Source organism: Equus caballus, chromosome 2 (assembly GCF_041296265.1).
Source record: "Equus caballus isolate H_3958 breed thoroughbred chromosome 2, TB-T2T, whole genome shotgun sequence".
In the NCBI taxonomy this organism is placed as follows: domain Eukaryota; kingdom Metazoa; phylum Chordata; class Mammalia; order Perissodactyla; family Equidae; genus Equus; species Equus caballus.
The window spans coordinates 73,150,357-73,162,929 of record NC_091685.1 but is presented as its reverse complement, the minus strand read 5'-3'; the positions used below and the strand labels follow the sequence as shown (position 1 = coordinate 73,162,929).

Genomic DNA, 12,573 nt, shown 5'->3' with positions numbered 1-12,573 from the left:
TGTATTTCCTGTACTTTCCACTCAGAACTGGGGAAGTAACATTAACTTATTCAAAGCACATTGATATGTGGTTCTATGATAAATCATACCTTTCACATGGATGTTTTCTTACCCAGAATACAGCAGCAACCTTCAAGAGGACATTTATTCAGAGACCTCAGGACACTTCAGAGATACTCTCATGAACTTGGCCCAGGTATGATTTCCAAAATTCACATCATTTTGCACTATTAAAAAAGAGATATATTTCATTTTCCAAAAATAGGGCAGAAAAACTCTAGCTTACTCCAGTTTAACCATAAATTCTGTGTAATACATTTACTGAATACCAGCTAAATTCAGGGCACTATAATAGAAACTCAGATTGGATATAGAGACAAATATCAATAATACACCATCTCTGTTCTCAAAATAATCTACCATATGCAAGATGATTATAATTATATATAGATGTGTGTATAAATAATTGTATATTATAAGGGAGTTAAAAGATTTAAAATATTACGGTTACAATTTATAATTCAAATCGGAAATTAGGATTCTATTTTTTAAAACTATTAAACATGTTGGGGACATGCTAATTTTTCTGAGGTCCTACTATGGCCTAGTACTATGCAAGGAAAGAAGTATGTTTCTGATTTAATAACTACAAATACTGTAATATCAATGTTCTTATAACCACTTTAGAAATGAAGAAACAGAGAAGCAAAAAGTATTAGATTCTAGCTCTCTGACTGTCTAAAGAACTAAATAGTAGAAATCCAGAGTTTGAATTAAAACCTATGGGCTTCCAAGCACCAGCATATGATCATCAGAGTTGCCTATAAAAACTTTGTGGTCATGTACATTACCAAAAAGGAGCATTCCTTCAAGTTAAAATTAAAATTTGTCACTTATTTCTCTGTACTGACTAAATGATAGGTAATTATTTCTATTAAATTAGTATTTCTTAAAAACATTTCGCATATTAGCATCATGATAATAATAATATTTTAGATATAATTATCTTTTGTCTTATGCATTTCTTGAATGTGCCTGTGATTTAATTCAGTAAAGGCATTCAGAAATGTAGAGTCAATATTCAGTTCTTTAACTATCAAAAGAAAATCCAGAAGTCCATAGCTGGGGAAAATGTTTTAAGAGCCAGTATTTTGGTTTGGTTTTGTGTTGTATGCATGTGTGTGTAATGAAACAAGCATTTCTAAATCCCCAGATCTTTCCTTTTCATGTCAAGAACATAACTGAGTAGTTGGCAGTTGCACAGAATTTCATTAACAGCTATAGGTAGATAGAAGTTTGTACATGGAGATGGAAAATTAAGAAAAGACTGTTGACTTTAAAGCCCTTTAATGAAAGCTCTTTTAAATGAAAGCCCTTTTAGTGGGAATAAAGGTAGAAGAGTGGTACCTAGAAGGACAGAGAAAAACCCAAGAAGGAGGAGACTAGAATGAATGCTGCTGAAGGCCCTCAGGAATCCAAGACCTCACACTCTTAGGGGAGGAGGAAGAATCAGCAGATGAAAATACAAGTTAGACCACTGCATATTCCTTCTTCCGTTTCTCTGAACCACTCTAGTACCAATTGCCTCCGAGTGTTCCTGGATTTTTTTTCACCCTAAACATTTCTATGGCCACTGTTGCCAAACTCTAGATGTTCTTCCTTGTCCTTTATCCTGTCTGGCTTTATCTGAAGTGCTTCTGTGCAGTATAGCTTCCGTGAGGGTCGTACCTCTTTCACAGCTCAATTTTGACAAATTTAGAGTTCTAGTGGTTTGTTTATAGCTTCAGTAGTCTACTTCTCTTTATTCTGGATTTATGATGTGTTTGAAAGTGCAAATCTCAAAAAACTTAGAATTCTGATCTAATTGCTTCCAGTCAGTACCATATACCACTTTCCACACCCAAAGTGATTTCCTAGACATTTCTTTGCATCCTTCCACTCTCCCCTACAATATCTCTTGTTTTTCACAACTTAAAGCCAATTCTTCGAAAGTCTTCTCAGATAATAAATTTAGCCAGAGACTTACTGCAGGGCAAGTCTTAAAAAGCCTTTGCTTTTCATTGCTTTTTCAAGTCTCAACTCACCTTGCTTTGAATCAATAAATGGTTTCCCTTTCTAACTGTTAAAGATACCAAATTTCTGGACTTTCTCTCCACTCCCTTTTATTTCTGCTTACAATCCAGCCAATTATTTACTGAGCTCATCTCTTCCTTATCATACGTGGCTAAAAGCATAAGATGAATGCCATTTCTCAAGCTCGCATGAAGACCAGAACAGGTGCTGCTGATCAGACTGCAGCTCTTCTCCAAGAGCCAATTCAGAGACTTAGTCTTTTTCCACCTTCACACTTGGTTCTAATTTCTTTATGTCTGTCCTCAATCTACAAAAGCAGAAAGACAATGGAAGATTGTTCACGGGAAATTTTATGGGCCTCATTGTGATGCATATCACTTTTGTGCACATTTCATTGACTAGAACTCCATCAAATGGCCCCACTTAAAATCAAGGGTGGCTGTGAAATACAGTTCAGTTGTTTGTCCTCAAAGAGGATGAGACAAGTTTGGTGATCAGCTATCAGTGTGCCTCCCAAGTTGAAAATGAGACTTGAAAAGCTGCAACCAAAACAGGCAACTGAGCAACAGAAGATGGTAAGAATGAAAACATACGTGGCAGTTTTGTTGGACAGAAAGAGAATTTCAAAAAGAAACAAATAAAATGGCCTGCATTCTTTCTTAAAAGTCCTTTAAAAGGTGAATGTCCCAGCCAGCCTGGTGGCACAGCAGTTAAATTCGGGCATTCTGCTTTGGCAGCCCGGGGTTCACTGGTTCAGATCCCAGGTGCGGACCTATGTACTGCTTATCTAGCCATGCTATGGCAGACATCCCACATATAAAATAGAGGAAGAGGGGCATGGATGTTAGCTCAGACCAATCTTCCTCAGCAAAAAGAGGAGGATTAGTGGCAGATGTTAGCTCAGGGCTAATCTTCCTCAAGAAAAAAAAAAGAAGAAAAGGAAAGGTAAATGTCTTTGCATTTTTATCCATGCATTGTGTTTCTTGACATAGTCTTATTGTGTATCCGTTTTAAATGATCTATTAAAAGACCAGAGTGTGAAAGTTTCTTGGTCCTACCTCTAACCTTACTTATAGAATGATGATGCTAAAGAACAAAAACCCAACGGTGAAGCTATATTTTAACCTTTTATTCCTTCTGTTTTGTTTTTGACCTAGATAACATTTATGTGTGTAAAAAAGTAATCGGTCCAATATTTACCTGTATTTTCTTTTCTTTTCTTTTCTTTTTTTTGCTGAGTTGTTCCAATAAAGCAAATTTCAAAAATTCTAGTATGGAAGCTAGTATGGAAGTAATCGTTTTCCATCAAACCGCTGATGGAACCTACTCTTCTGAGCTTTCCACTTCATAGGAATTGCTCTCCTCCAAGACTGATTTATGTATGTGTATTCTATCTTACCACATATTGTTCAATGTATTTGCATGTCCACCTTTCCCAGTAGATTGAGTTTCCGAAGCATGAGAACTATGTCCTATTAAACTTTGTAGTCTTAGAACTAAGCTCTGTGTATGATACACAGAAAGCAAGTGATATGTTTTGGAAATAAATGATGTAAAGAACAAATTCTTTAGAAAGTCTGAATGAACAAAGTTCAATGCTGGCTAAAGTAAAAGAAGAGGCTTCATATACAATGAATCTTTACCAGAGTTCTGGAAAATTAGCTTTATTGCACACATGGAGAGGAGAAGGGAGGGAGGGTGGTTTAGGGTGGATGGAAGAGTCCTGCGTGAGTGTGCTGGCTGGCTCAAAGGACTCCTGGTGAAAAGGGAAAATTTGATTAGAGAACTGGCTGAGATGCTAGACTCATGAGGTTCCCGTAAGCAACAGAGAGCCGTAGAAACACTTTTGATCAGGATGTGAGAAGATCAGGAAGATTTTATCTATTATCATTTCCATGTAAGCAGGAAAAAAAATAAGTTGTACATGACATGGCAATTTACTAGAACAGATAGAAACTTGTAGTAAGAGCCTCACTTGTGACTTAAATTAAGAGAATCTGATTTACTAAAAATAAAACCTAGTTTCTCTTTCTTATCATCTCTTTCATTTCCATAATTCCATTTTCTATTTGAGTTTGTATTGATCAAATCAATCAGATGTCCCTGAATATATGCTGAAGTGATGCAAGAAACAATGAGAAGACACAGCAGGAGGCAAGGGGCATATATGTATTTAGGCAAGAAAAACTATTGACAATTCCTCCATTTTATTACTCAGGTTGTCTTACTAGCCATCTTCTGGAAGGGAGAGCAGTTAGAAAGAATTCTTGATGTTCCAGCTCAGATTATAGAATGAAAGGAAACAAGAAAACATTCAGGTCAGAAAAAAAAATTACAGAAAATTTCCCAACCATTCAGGAAAATAGACCCATAGCCATATGCTGATTTTTTTTTCCCGAAATTGCAGATTCAAGTGTTTACCTAGAGAGATTTCTACCTTTTTTAGTTCTAAATGCTTTGTTTAAAAAAAGATAACTTTATCTCTATTTCTATGAAGTATTGTATTACTTCATACAAGAAAGGTAAAAATCAAGACTTTTTTCTACCCTGTCTAGAATTAGTCTGTATACAGAAAATAAAGTGAGAAAATGACTATTAATAGTGAAATTTTCCTTTAAAATATTAATGGCTGTATACAAATTTAAATTACTGCTTCATTTCTGTCCTTTTCTTATTATGTTATTTTTCTGTCTTCCTCATTTAGGGTGGATTAACATGTCCAATCAAACACAGGAGGTGTGCTTTCCTTTAATGTGTGTTTAGTGTGATTAAAAACTTCATACTGTACTTTACAAATATTTTATATGGTTTAATTAAAGAATGAATAAGTATATCAGCCAGATTGGAACACAAATGAACAATTCCACTTATTGCCGGGCAACATGGGTTTTAATTCTTTTTACCCTTTGTGTGTGTGTGTGTGTGTGTGTGTGTGTGCCTGCTCAAGTTATTGCTAGTTTTGAATTTGGAATAAAGATATCCAAAAGAAAACATTGCTCAGGAAGCCGGACATTAACTGCCCCAAATTGAGGAGAGACTGGTAACAGGCTGCTTGGATTCCTTCAAATTGTTCATTGAAAAAGTGGTATAGAACTAAGCAAATCTATTGACCTTTCAATTAAATTAAAAATTCAATTTTTAAAAACAAAATCAAGGATTTGCTTTATTGTGTTTGGTTTTGATTTGGTTTAATTTTAATTTGCATGGTTTGGCTGTATGGTTCATGAAACTGCCCATATCGCCAACCTCAATTAATCAAGTCTTATTCTGAGGATCTAATCCCTAGGATTATAACATCAATGGAGAGTAGATAGTTTGTTTTTTATAGTCCACCTTGAGACTGCTGTGTAAGTTGTAGAAATAAGCTTAATTTCAATTTATAATAAAAGTTGAAGTCATTATAGAAAAAAACATTTTTAATAATTAATAATATTTAAAAATAATCTCACTTGGCAACAGGTCAAATGAATAATTCTTAACTTTTACATGTCATAAGATTAATTTTAATTAAACATTCTTCCAGCTTAGAAGGGTCATTGTTTTTGAATTTTCCAGTAATGATGCTGCATAATATAAATTAAAATAGTTGCCAAGCAGAAATTCATGTTGGCATAGATATTGTCCCAATAGAGTAAAGCCAACAGTCCCATTGTAAATTCATGACCTGCACCTTAATATCAAACAAGTTGTTTATTTTCTTAGTATCTAAAAAGAAATTTATTTCAATTTATTAGAGAAAAATAAAAGTTCTCTAGTAGGAAAAAACGTATTTCATTAGCACCACCTTGTATCCATTAGGACTATATCACAGTCCAACCTCTCCTCCTGCCGAATCTTGCCTCTTTTCTCTCCCTTCTGTAAGTGTTGATCTCAAGCACATTCAATAATAAACAAGATGCATGCTGATCTCCCTCTCAGAGTCAGCTTCCCAGGGAAGCCAACTGGCTATATCCCCTCCTTGTGGAGAGGAGGAAACTGAAGCTCAGGGAGATTAGGTGGTTTGCCCAGCATCACACGTCTACTGAATGAGAAGGCTAATATGAAAACAGGCCTAAGCACACTGTACCTCCATTGTCAAATTTAATTGCTCTTCCCTCCAGCCCCATTTGATTCCACTCCAGTTTCACTTCTGTTTGGTAAAATGTCAATGACCTATACACAAATAACCTCTTAGAATCTCTGCATCTTTTTAAAGTTGAGCTATAAACCATCTAAAAGTAACTGGCATCCAAGAATCAGGAATGCAGTGTATTTTTATAAAGCAATCATTTTTATATTTCAGGAAACAAAAAGACAGTTCTGAAAATTAAACATGAGAGAAAATAAATCATGAGGAAAAAAATCAATAAGCAATGTTTTCCCTTCATGTAATAGAGCAATCAATCTTATTCATAATTGCAGTTATTTTTTCCTGAAATTAAAGAATAATGTTTTATTATTGATAGAATGTATATTTGAGTATGTGTATTTGTGTATATAACAACATTATCTGTATAGGCTTTTTTTTTTTTTTTTTTTTGAGGAAGATTAGCCCTGATCTAACATCTGCTGCCAATCCTCCTCTTTTTCCTGAGCAAGACTGGCCCTGAACTAACCTTCATGCCCATCTTCCTCTACTTTTTATATGTGGGGCTCCTGCCACAGCATGGCTTGACAAGTGGTGCTTAGGTCCACATCCAGGATCCGAACTAGCAGGCCACCGAAACAGAACGTGTGAACTTAACTGCTGCACCACCAGGCTGGGCCCTAGACATATATTTTAACATAACACACAACAATTTATTTTATCACTGGGTTTCACCTAATTTGGATTATGACTTTGCAGGATAAAGTATTACTTTTTAAGTCCAATTTCTAGAGTTAAACATTAAATGTGTGTGCCTGTTTAACCTTGAAATAGATTTTGAGCGTAGTAAACATTTCCTTTCAACATAACGTGTCAAGAAATGAGGGTTGGGGCTGGCCCAGTGGTGTAGTGGTTAAGTTCATGCACTCCACTTTGGTGGCCCGGGGTTTGCAGGTTTGGATCCCAGGTGCAGAATTACCACCACTGGTCAAACCATGCTGTGACGACATCCCACATATAGGATGGAGCAAGATTGGCACAGATGTTAGCTCAGCAACAATCTTCCTCAAGCAAAAAGAGGAAAATTAGCAACAGATGTTAGCTCAGGGCCAATCTTCCTCACAAAAATAAGAGGGTAAATCGAGACCTAGATTTTGTAAGAAGCCGAGGAAAATTAATAAAGTTTATTTAAGGATTATATACTTACAAGACTTCACAGTACATTTCCCTTAAAATTTAAAACACACTTTACAAGTATAAAATAATATATATTTCATAGAAATTACTTAACTCATTATAGAAAGTGGAAGTAAAAAACTTATAAAAGATGTATCTTAGTACAATCTCCTTTAATAACAGTCTTTTCCAAAGATTGGAAATCCCCTGATAATTCATACTGCTTAGTAAAATGTGTAATTTCTTTTAGTTGTTTTAAACATTTTGAAGATTTCCCATTGACTCCTGACTTCTGCAATAATGGGTCTTCAGTTTGGAACTTCTCATTGAGGATTTGGATCTATAAATTTAGAAGGTTGGAAAAAAATGTAAAGTGGATTAGGGAATTGAAATAGTCCATCACTTCTGATCACTGTCTTTAGTGTACACCATTTCAGAGAGAATCTGTCTAGATAGTTTAACCTTCTTGAGATTCAGATTAGAGAGATTAAATTAACTCTGTAAATTATGGGATATGACCCCACTCTTCTCTCAATTCCCTCCCAATGAAAACATTGTAAAATTTTTCAGTTGTTATAATCACCTCCTCTACCTCCTCTGCATCTTCACTTTCAGAATCAAAGGAAAGACTGTCCGTAACTTTCATCTTTCTAACACATGAATATTCAGACACACCTATTTTCATGAATTAATAGAGATTGAGGGAATTGGAGCATAGGAGCCTTAAGGTATTCATGAAATGGAAAGTGTTGAAAATTATTGTCATATTTTCTGGGAGAGAAGATCCTTTACTTAATCTATAAAGTATTTTCCGACAGGGCTATTTCTAATAAGGAAACAACTCAGCCAGAACACATTCTTCTCAAAAACTAATGCCAATCATTAAACTGGCTCACAACACTTCCTGCATGCTTTTATTAAACTAGATTTACAGGAAATCTAATTATCTGTCAAATAATGAAAAATTAGTCACTTATAGATTAATTAATCAATATGTGCAAATCACACTGGAGATGATAAATGTTTCCACAGAGGGGAAGAATGGAAACTACCCAATTGGATGCTTACTCCTCATCTGAGCTGTCAGGATTCTCCGTATGACAGTTTCTCAGACTTGTGCAGTGAGGCCTCTGGAGAAATTACTGCCATCAGCTTTCAGTGATCATCTGTAATCAACTTACCTGCTCCAGATATTTTCAGCTAGATTTTAATTCCCTTAATTTCTTCCTTTCACATTTTTATTTTACTCCCAACTCAAATTCTTATGCCATTTCTCTGGCATTTACATCAGTTACACATACCACACTGCTGTCTTTGGCTTTTTATATAAAAAAAATCAGCTTGACATAGCCTTCATGGAAAATGCTAAATCGCAAAATTACTTATTTCCATTTTTTAGTCTACCGGTCTGCTTACAGTGCTCTTGGCGATTAACTGCACAAAGAAGTAAACAGATGGGCGTTGTCTCAAGTTAAATGTCCAAAAATCTGATATTTCAAAAGAAATTTCACATCCACAGAACTGCAGAAAATTCTTAAATATTTCTCACAAACTTTGCAAGGGTAGGTCTTTACTTACCTATATAGTTTGATTGGAAATCACTAAGTAAACTTCAATGATCCAGAAAATCTTGCCATATCTACTAACTGACCGTTGAATTCTACTATCTAAAAGTTATTTCTTTAGCTGTCCTTCATTCATTTCGTATTGATTCAGTGAGTGTTTATTGAATGCCTACAGTGTGCCAAGCATGATTCTAGACAATCGGGAATTATCGGTAAACAAAAGAGACAAAGACTCTAGTCTTTAAGGAACTTATATTCTAGTGGGGGAATATGGACAACTAAAGATAAAACTAATAAGTAGGTACATTGTATAGAATGTGAGAAGGTGATGAAAGATATAGCAGAGCAGGGTAAAGAGGATAGGATTGTTGGACTGGGCATAGTGGATAGATTGTAATATTACATAGATTGGTCAGGGTAAATCACATTGAGAAGATAAGATACAAGCAAGGATTTGAGTCAGCAGATGAACAGCTACAATAGGGCTTTCACAACAAAGGGAAGAGATAGAGAACAGGTCTAAGGCAAGAGAATGGCTGGTGGTTATGAAGAATAGCAAGAAAGCCAGTTGGTGCCATCTCAGCAAGCAAAGGAAATGTCCTATAGCTGTGGTAGATGAGGTCAGAAAGGTAACAGGTAGTAAGATGTCGTTGAATCTGCAGCCATTATAAGGACTTTGGCTTTTACTCTAAGTGAAATGGGAAGAGGTGAGTCACTAGTGGGTTTTGAGTAAGGGAACGATATGATCTTATGCTTTAAAATATTCACACTAGATGCCATATTGAGAAAAAACTGTAAGGAAACGGGGTAGAAACAGAAGCCTGTAAGGATGCTCTATCAGCAATAAAGCCAAGATATAATTTTAGCTTGGAATCATAGGAGAGCACTGGCAGTGAAAAAAAGTGCCCAGATTCTGAATGCATTTTGAAGGTAGGGTCTATATTATTTCCTGTGGAATTGGATGCAAGATATAAAAGAAAAAAAAGGAATAAAATGTTTCTCTCAGTTTTTTAGTCTGATCAACAGGAATGGCAGAGTTGTCATAAACTGAGATGTGGAAGGCTGTGAGTGTAGAGGTTTCTGAATTGAAGGGAGACCAGGAGATAGATTTTGAACATGTTGAGTCTAATGTGTATACTAGAAAACCAAGTGGTGGTGTTCAGTTGGCAACTGGAATATACGCATCTGAAGTTCAGATGATAGATCTGAGCTAGAAATGTAAAATTGGATAACATTACAATACAGATGAAATTTCAAGCCACATGAATGGTTAAGATTAACAAGAAAAAGATTGTGGATACAGACAAGAACAGGACCCAAAGACTGAGTACTGCGAATTTCAAATAGTAAGAGATTGAAAAGTAAAAGGCGAACCAGTACACAAGACTGAGGAGTAACAAGTGAAGTAAACCAAAGAAGGAAAAAGAGAGTGCAGCATCCTGAAAGCCCAGTGATGAATGTATGACAAGGAGGAGAGAGTGATGAATTGCATCAAATCCTACCAGTAGGTCAAGTAAGATGAAGATTAAGAATTATCATAAATTTATGATATTAAATAGGTGGCATATGTCCGTAGAAGATGCAGCATATCAATTGCTTTCAGTCACTTGTTGCTTAGTGTAAATTAAAATCATAAGTGAGTGACCAGAGGAGATTGTCTTAAAATAATGAGTTCTTTGGGCTAAGGGAGCAATATAGTAACCAAATCTCAGTGCCAGAAATTGAATAATGGCCCTAAAACTGAATAATCATTATTTTCTAACAATCAGACCTTGGGAAATTCACTTACTGTTTGTAAGTCTATTTATTTTTTATCTTCAAGTTAAGGAACAAAACTATAGAACCCTTAAAGTCCCTGCATCTCAGCACTTCCATAATTTGAAAATAAAATAGCACCCGTAATCCTACCACTCAATAAAATTTTTTTCGCTCTTTAAGTGTTGTCATCTATCACTTGCTCATTTATATATACAGCACACTTATCTACATAATACATAGATTTTAAAAATAAGACCTACAGGGGCCAGCCCCATGGAATAGTGGTTGAGTTTGGCACACTACGCTTTGGAGGCCCAGGTTCACAGGTTCAGATCCCTGGGTGTGGACCTACACGATTCTTCAGAGATGTGGTGGTGACCCACATACGAAATATAGGAAGATTGGCACAGATGTTAGCTCAAGGGAAATCTTCCTCAGCCAATAAAAACCCCACTTACGTGTGTATTCTTAGTCACCTGATAAGCAAATGGAATGAGGGAGAAGAAATGTGTCTGATAGGTTCACATCAGTTTTCCCCGAGCTGTACACCTCTAGATGATACACAACTTCTGAGTTATAATTAAACATATTAAATTTTTCAGGGCTACAAATTTACTCACAAGAAAATGTAGTTTACCTATTTCTTTATTGATATTTCTCATTTGCCTCCAGCTTTTGGTTAGCAAGGGAAAAAAAACCCTAATATTTAATCTAATATGGCAAAGTTAATCCATACAATACTTTGAACAGTCAATATAAGTACATATTTAATCTCATTTATACATTTTTTGAGTTAAATACTCAACTGTCAGATTTTTGGCCCTCTTCTCTCCTTCTCTCCAAGAAGGCACTTTGTGGAGAGGGGCGTGTGAGTGTGTGTGTGTGTGGTTTATGAGATGTCTTGGCAACAGGAAAGTGATAGTGTTCTCACATCATCAAGATATTTTCTGCATCCTTGCTCATCCTGGCTATGGAATGGCAGTTCTGGGAGACTCTGGACAAAAGCATATAAAGCATGGATGTCCAGGATATGAGCATTTCTCAGTGTCAGCTGCCAAACCATGCAGCTGGGTAACTTATGATCATTTTTCTGTCTCAGTTTGGTCAGAGCCAAGTAACCTTTCCTGATGGTTTAGCCTCACCTTTGCTCTCACTGGAGCTGAAGATTCCCCCTAAGGTCTAGTAGCCATGTCTCCCACACAGTTCTGGCCAATGTGGTCTACCTTGTAGCCCTTGGCTACTGGAACAATCTATCCCTGCCATGGTCATAAACAATTCCATCTGTTGAGCTCCCCTGCCAGGTTCTCAGCTAGCATGCAAGTTCCTCCATTAGGAGCGGATAAGAAATTTCTGGTGCTGGCCCGGTGGTATAGTGGCTAAGCTTGCACACTCTGCTTCAGCAGTCTAGGGTTCACCAGTTCGGATCCTCGGCGTGTACTTACACACCACTTATCAAGCCATGCTGTGCCAGGCATCCCACATATAAAATAGAGGGGGATGGGCACAGATGTTAGCTCAGGGCCAATCTGCCTCAGCAAAAAAGGAGGATTTGTGGTAGATGTTAGCCTAGGGCTAATCTTCCTCAAAAAAAAAAAGAAAGAAAAAAATTTGGGGCCTGCTCATGCTACTTAGGGATTGAGATTAATTCAAGAGAGTTGCATTCAGGACCTCCCTCTGCCCAATATTGCTGTGTCACCAAGTTCACTGAATTGTGGCCATTGCCAGGGATTGCAAAGATGATAGGAGCAGAAGCCACTGTACTCTCAGTATTCTCTCAGCACAGTTTTAAAAAGAAAGCCTTCCCTCCAGATCTTGACCTAAAGGAAAGGTTAAATAAACTGTCGGATGGCATATCTCTCTTACCTCTTTCTTCCCTCTGGTCCCCATAATTCTCTGAGACCAGAAGGTCCTGCATTGGCTAGCCCTCCTTCCTTC

The 12,573-nt window shown here is 36.4% G+C and overlaps 1 protein-coding gene across 1 annotated transcript in view; it reads left to right on the top strand.

The window, feature by feature from the left end:
- Positions 1-12,573, top strand: part of ANXA10 (annexin A10) — a 52,584-nt gene that overhangs the window by 29,375 nt on the left and 10,636 nt on the right. The window contains exon 5 of the mRNA XM_023628130.2: positions 117-196. Within this exon, the coding sequence (XP_023483898.2) occupies positions 117-196 (80 nt within the window). The remainder of the gene's footprint in view (positions 1-116; positions 197-12,573) is intronic.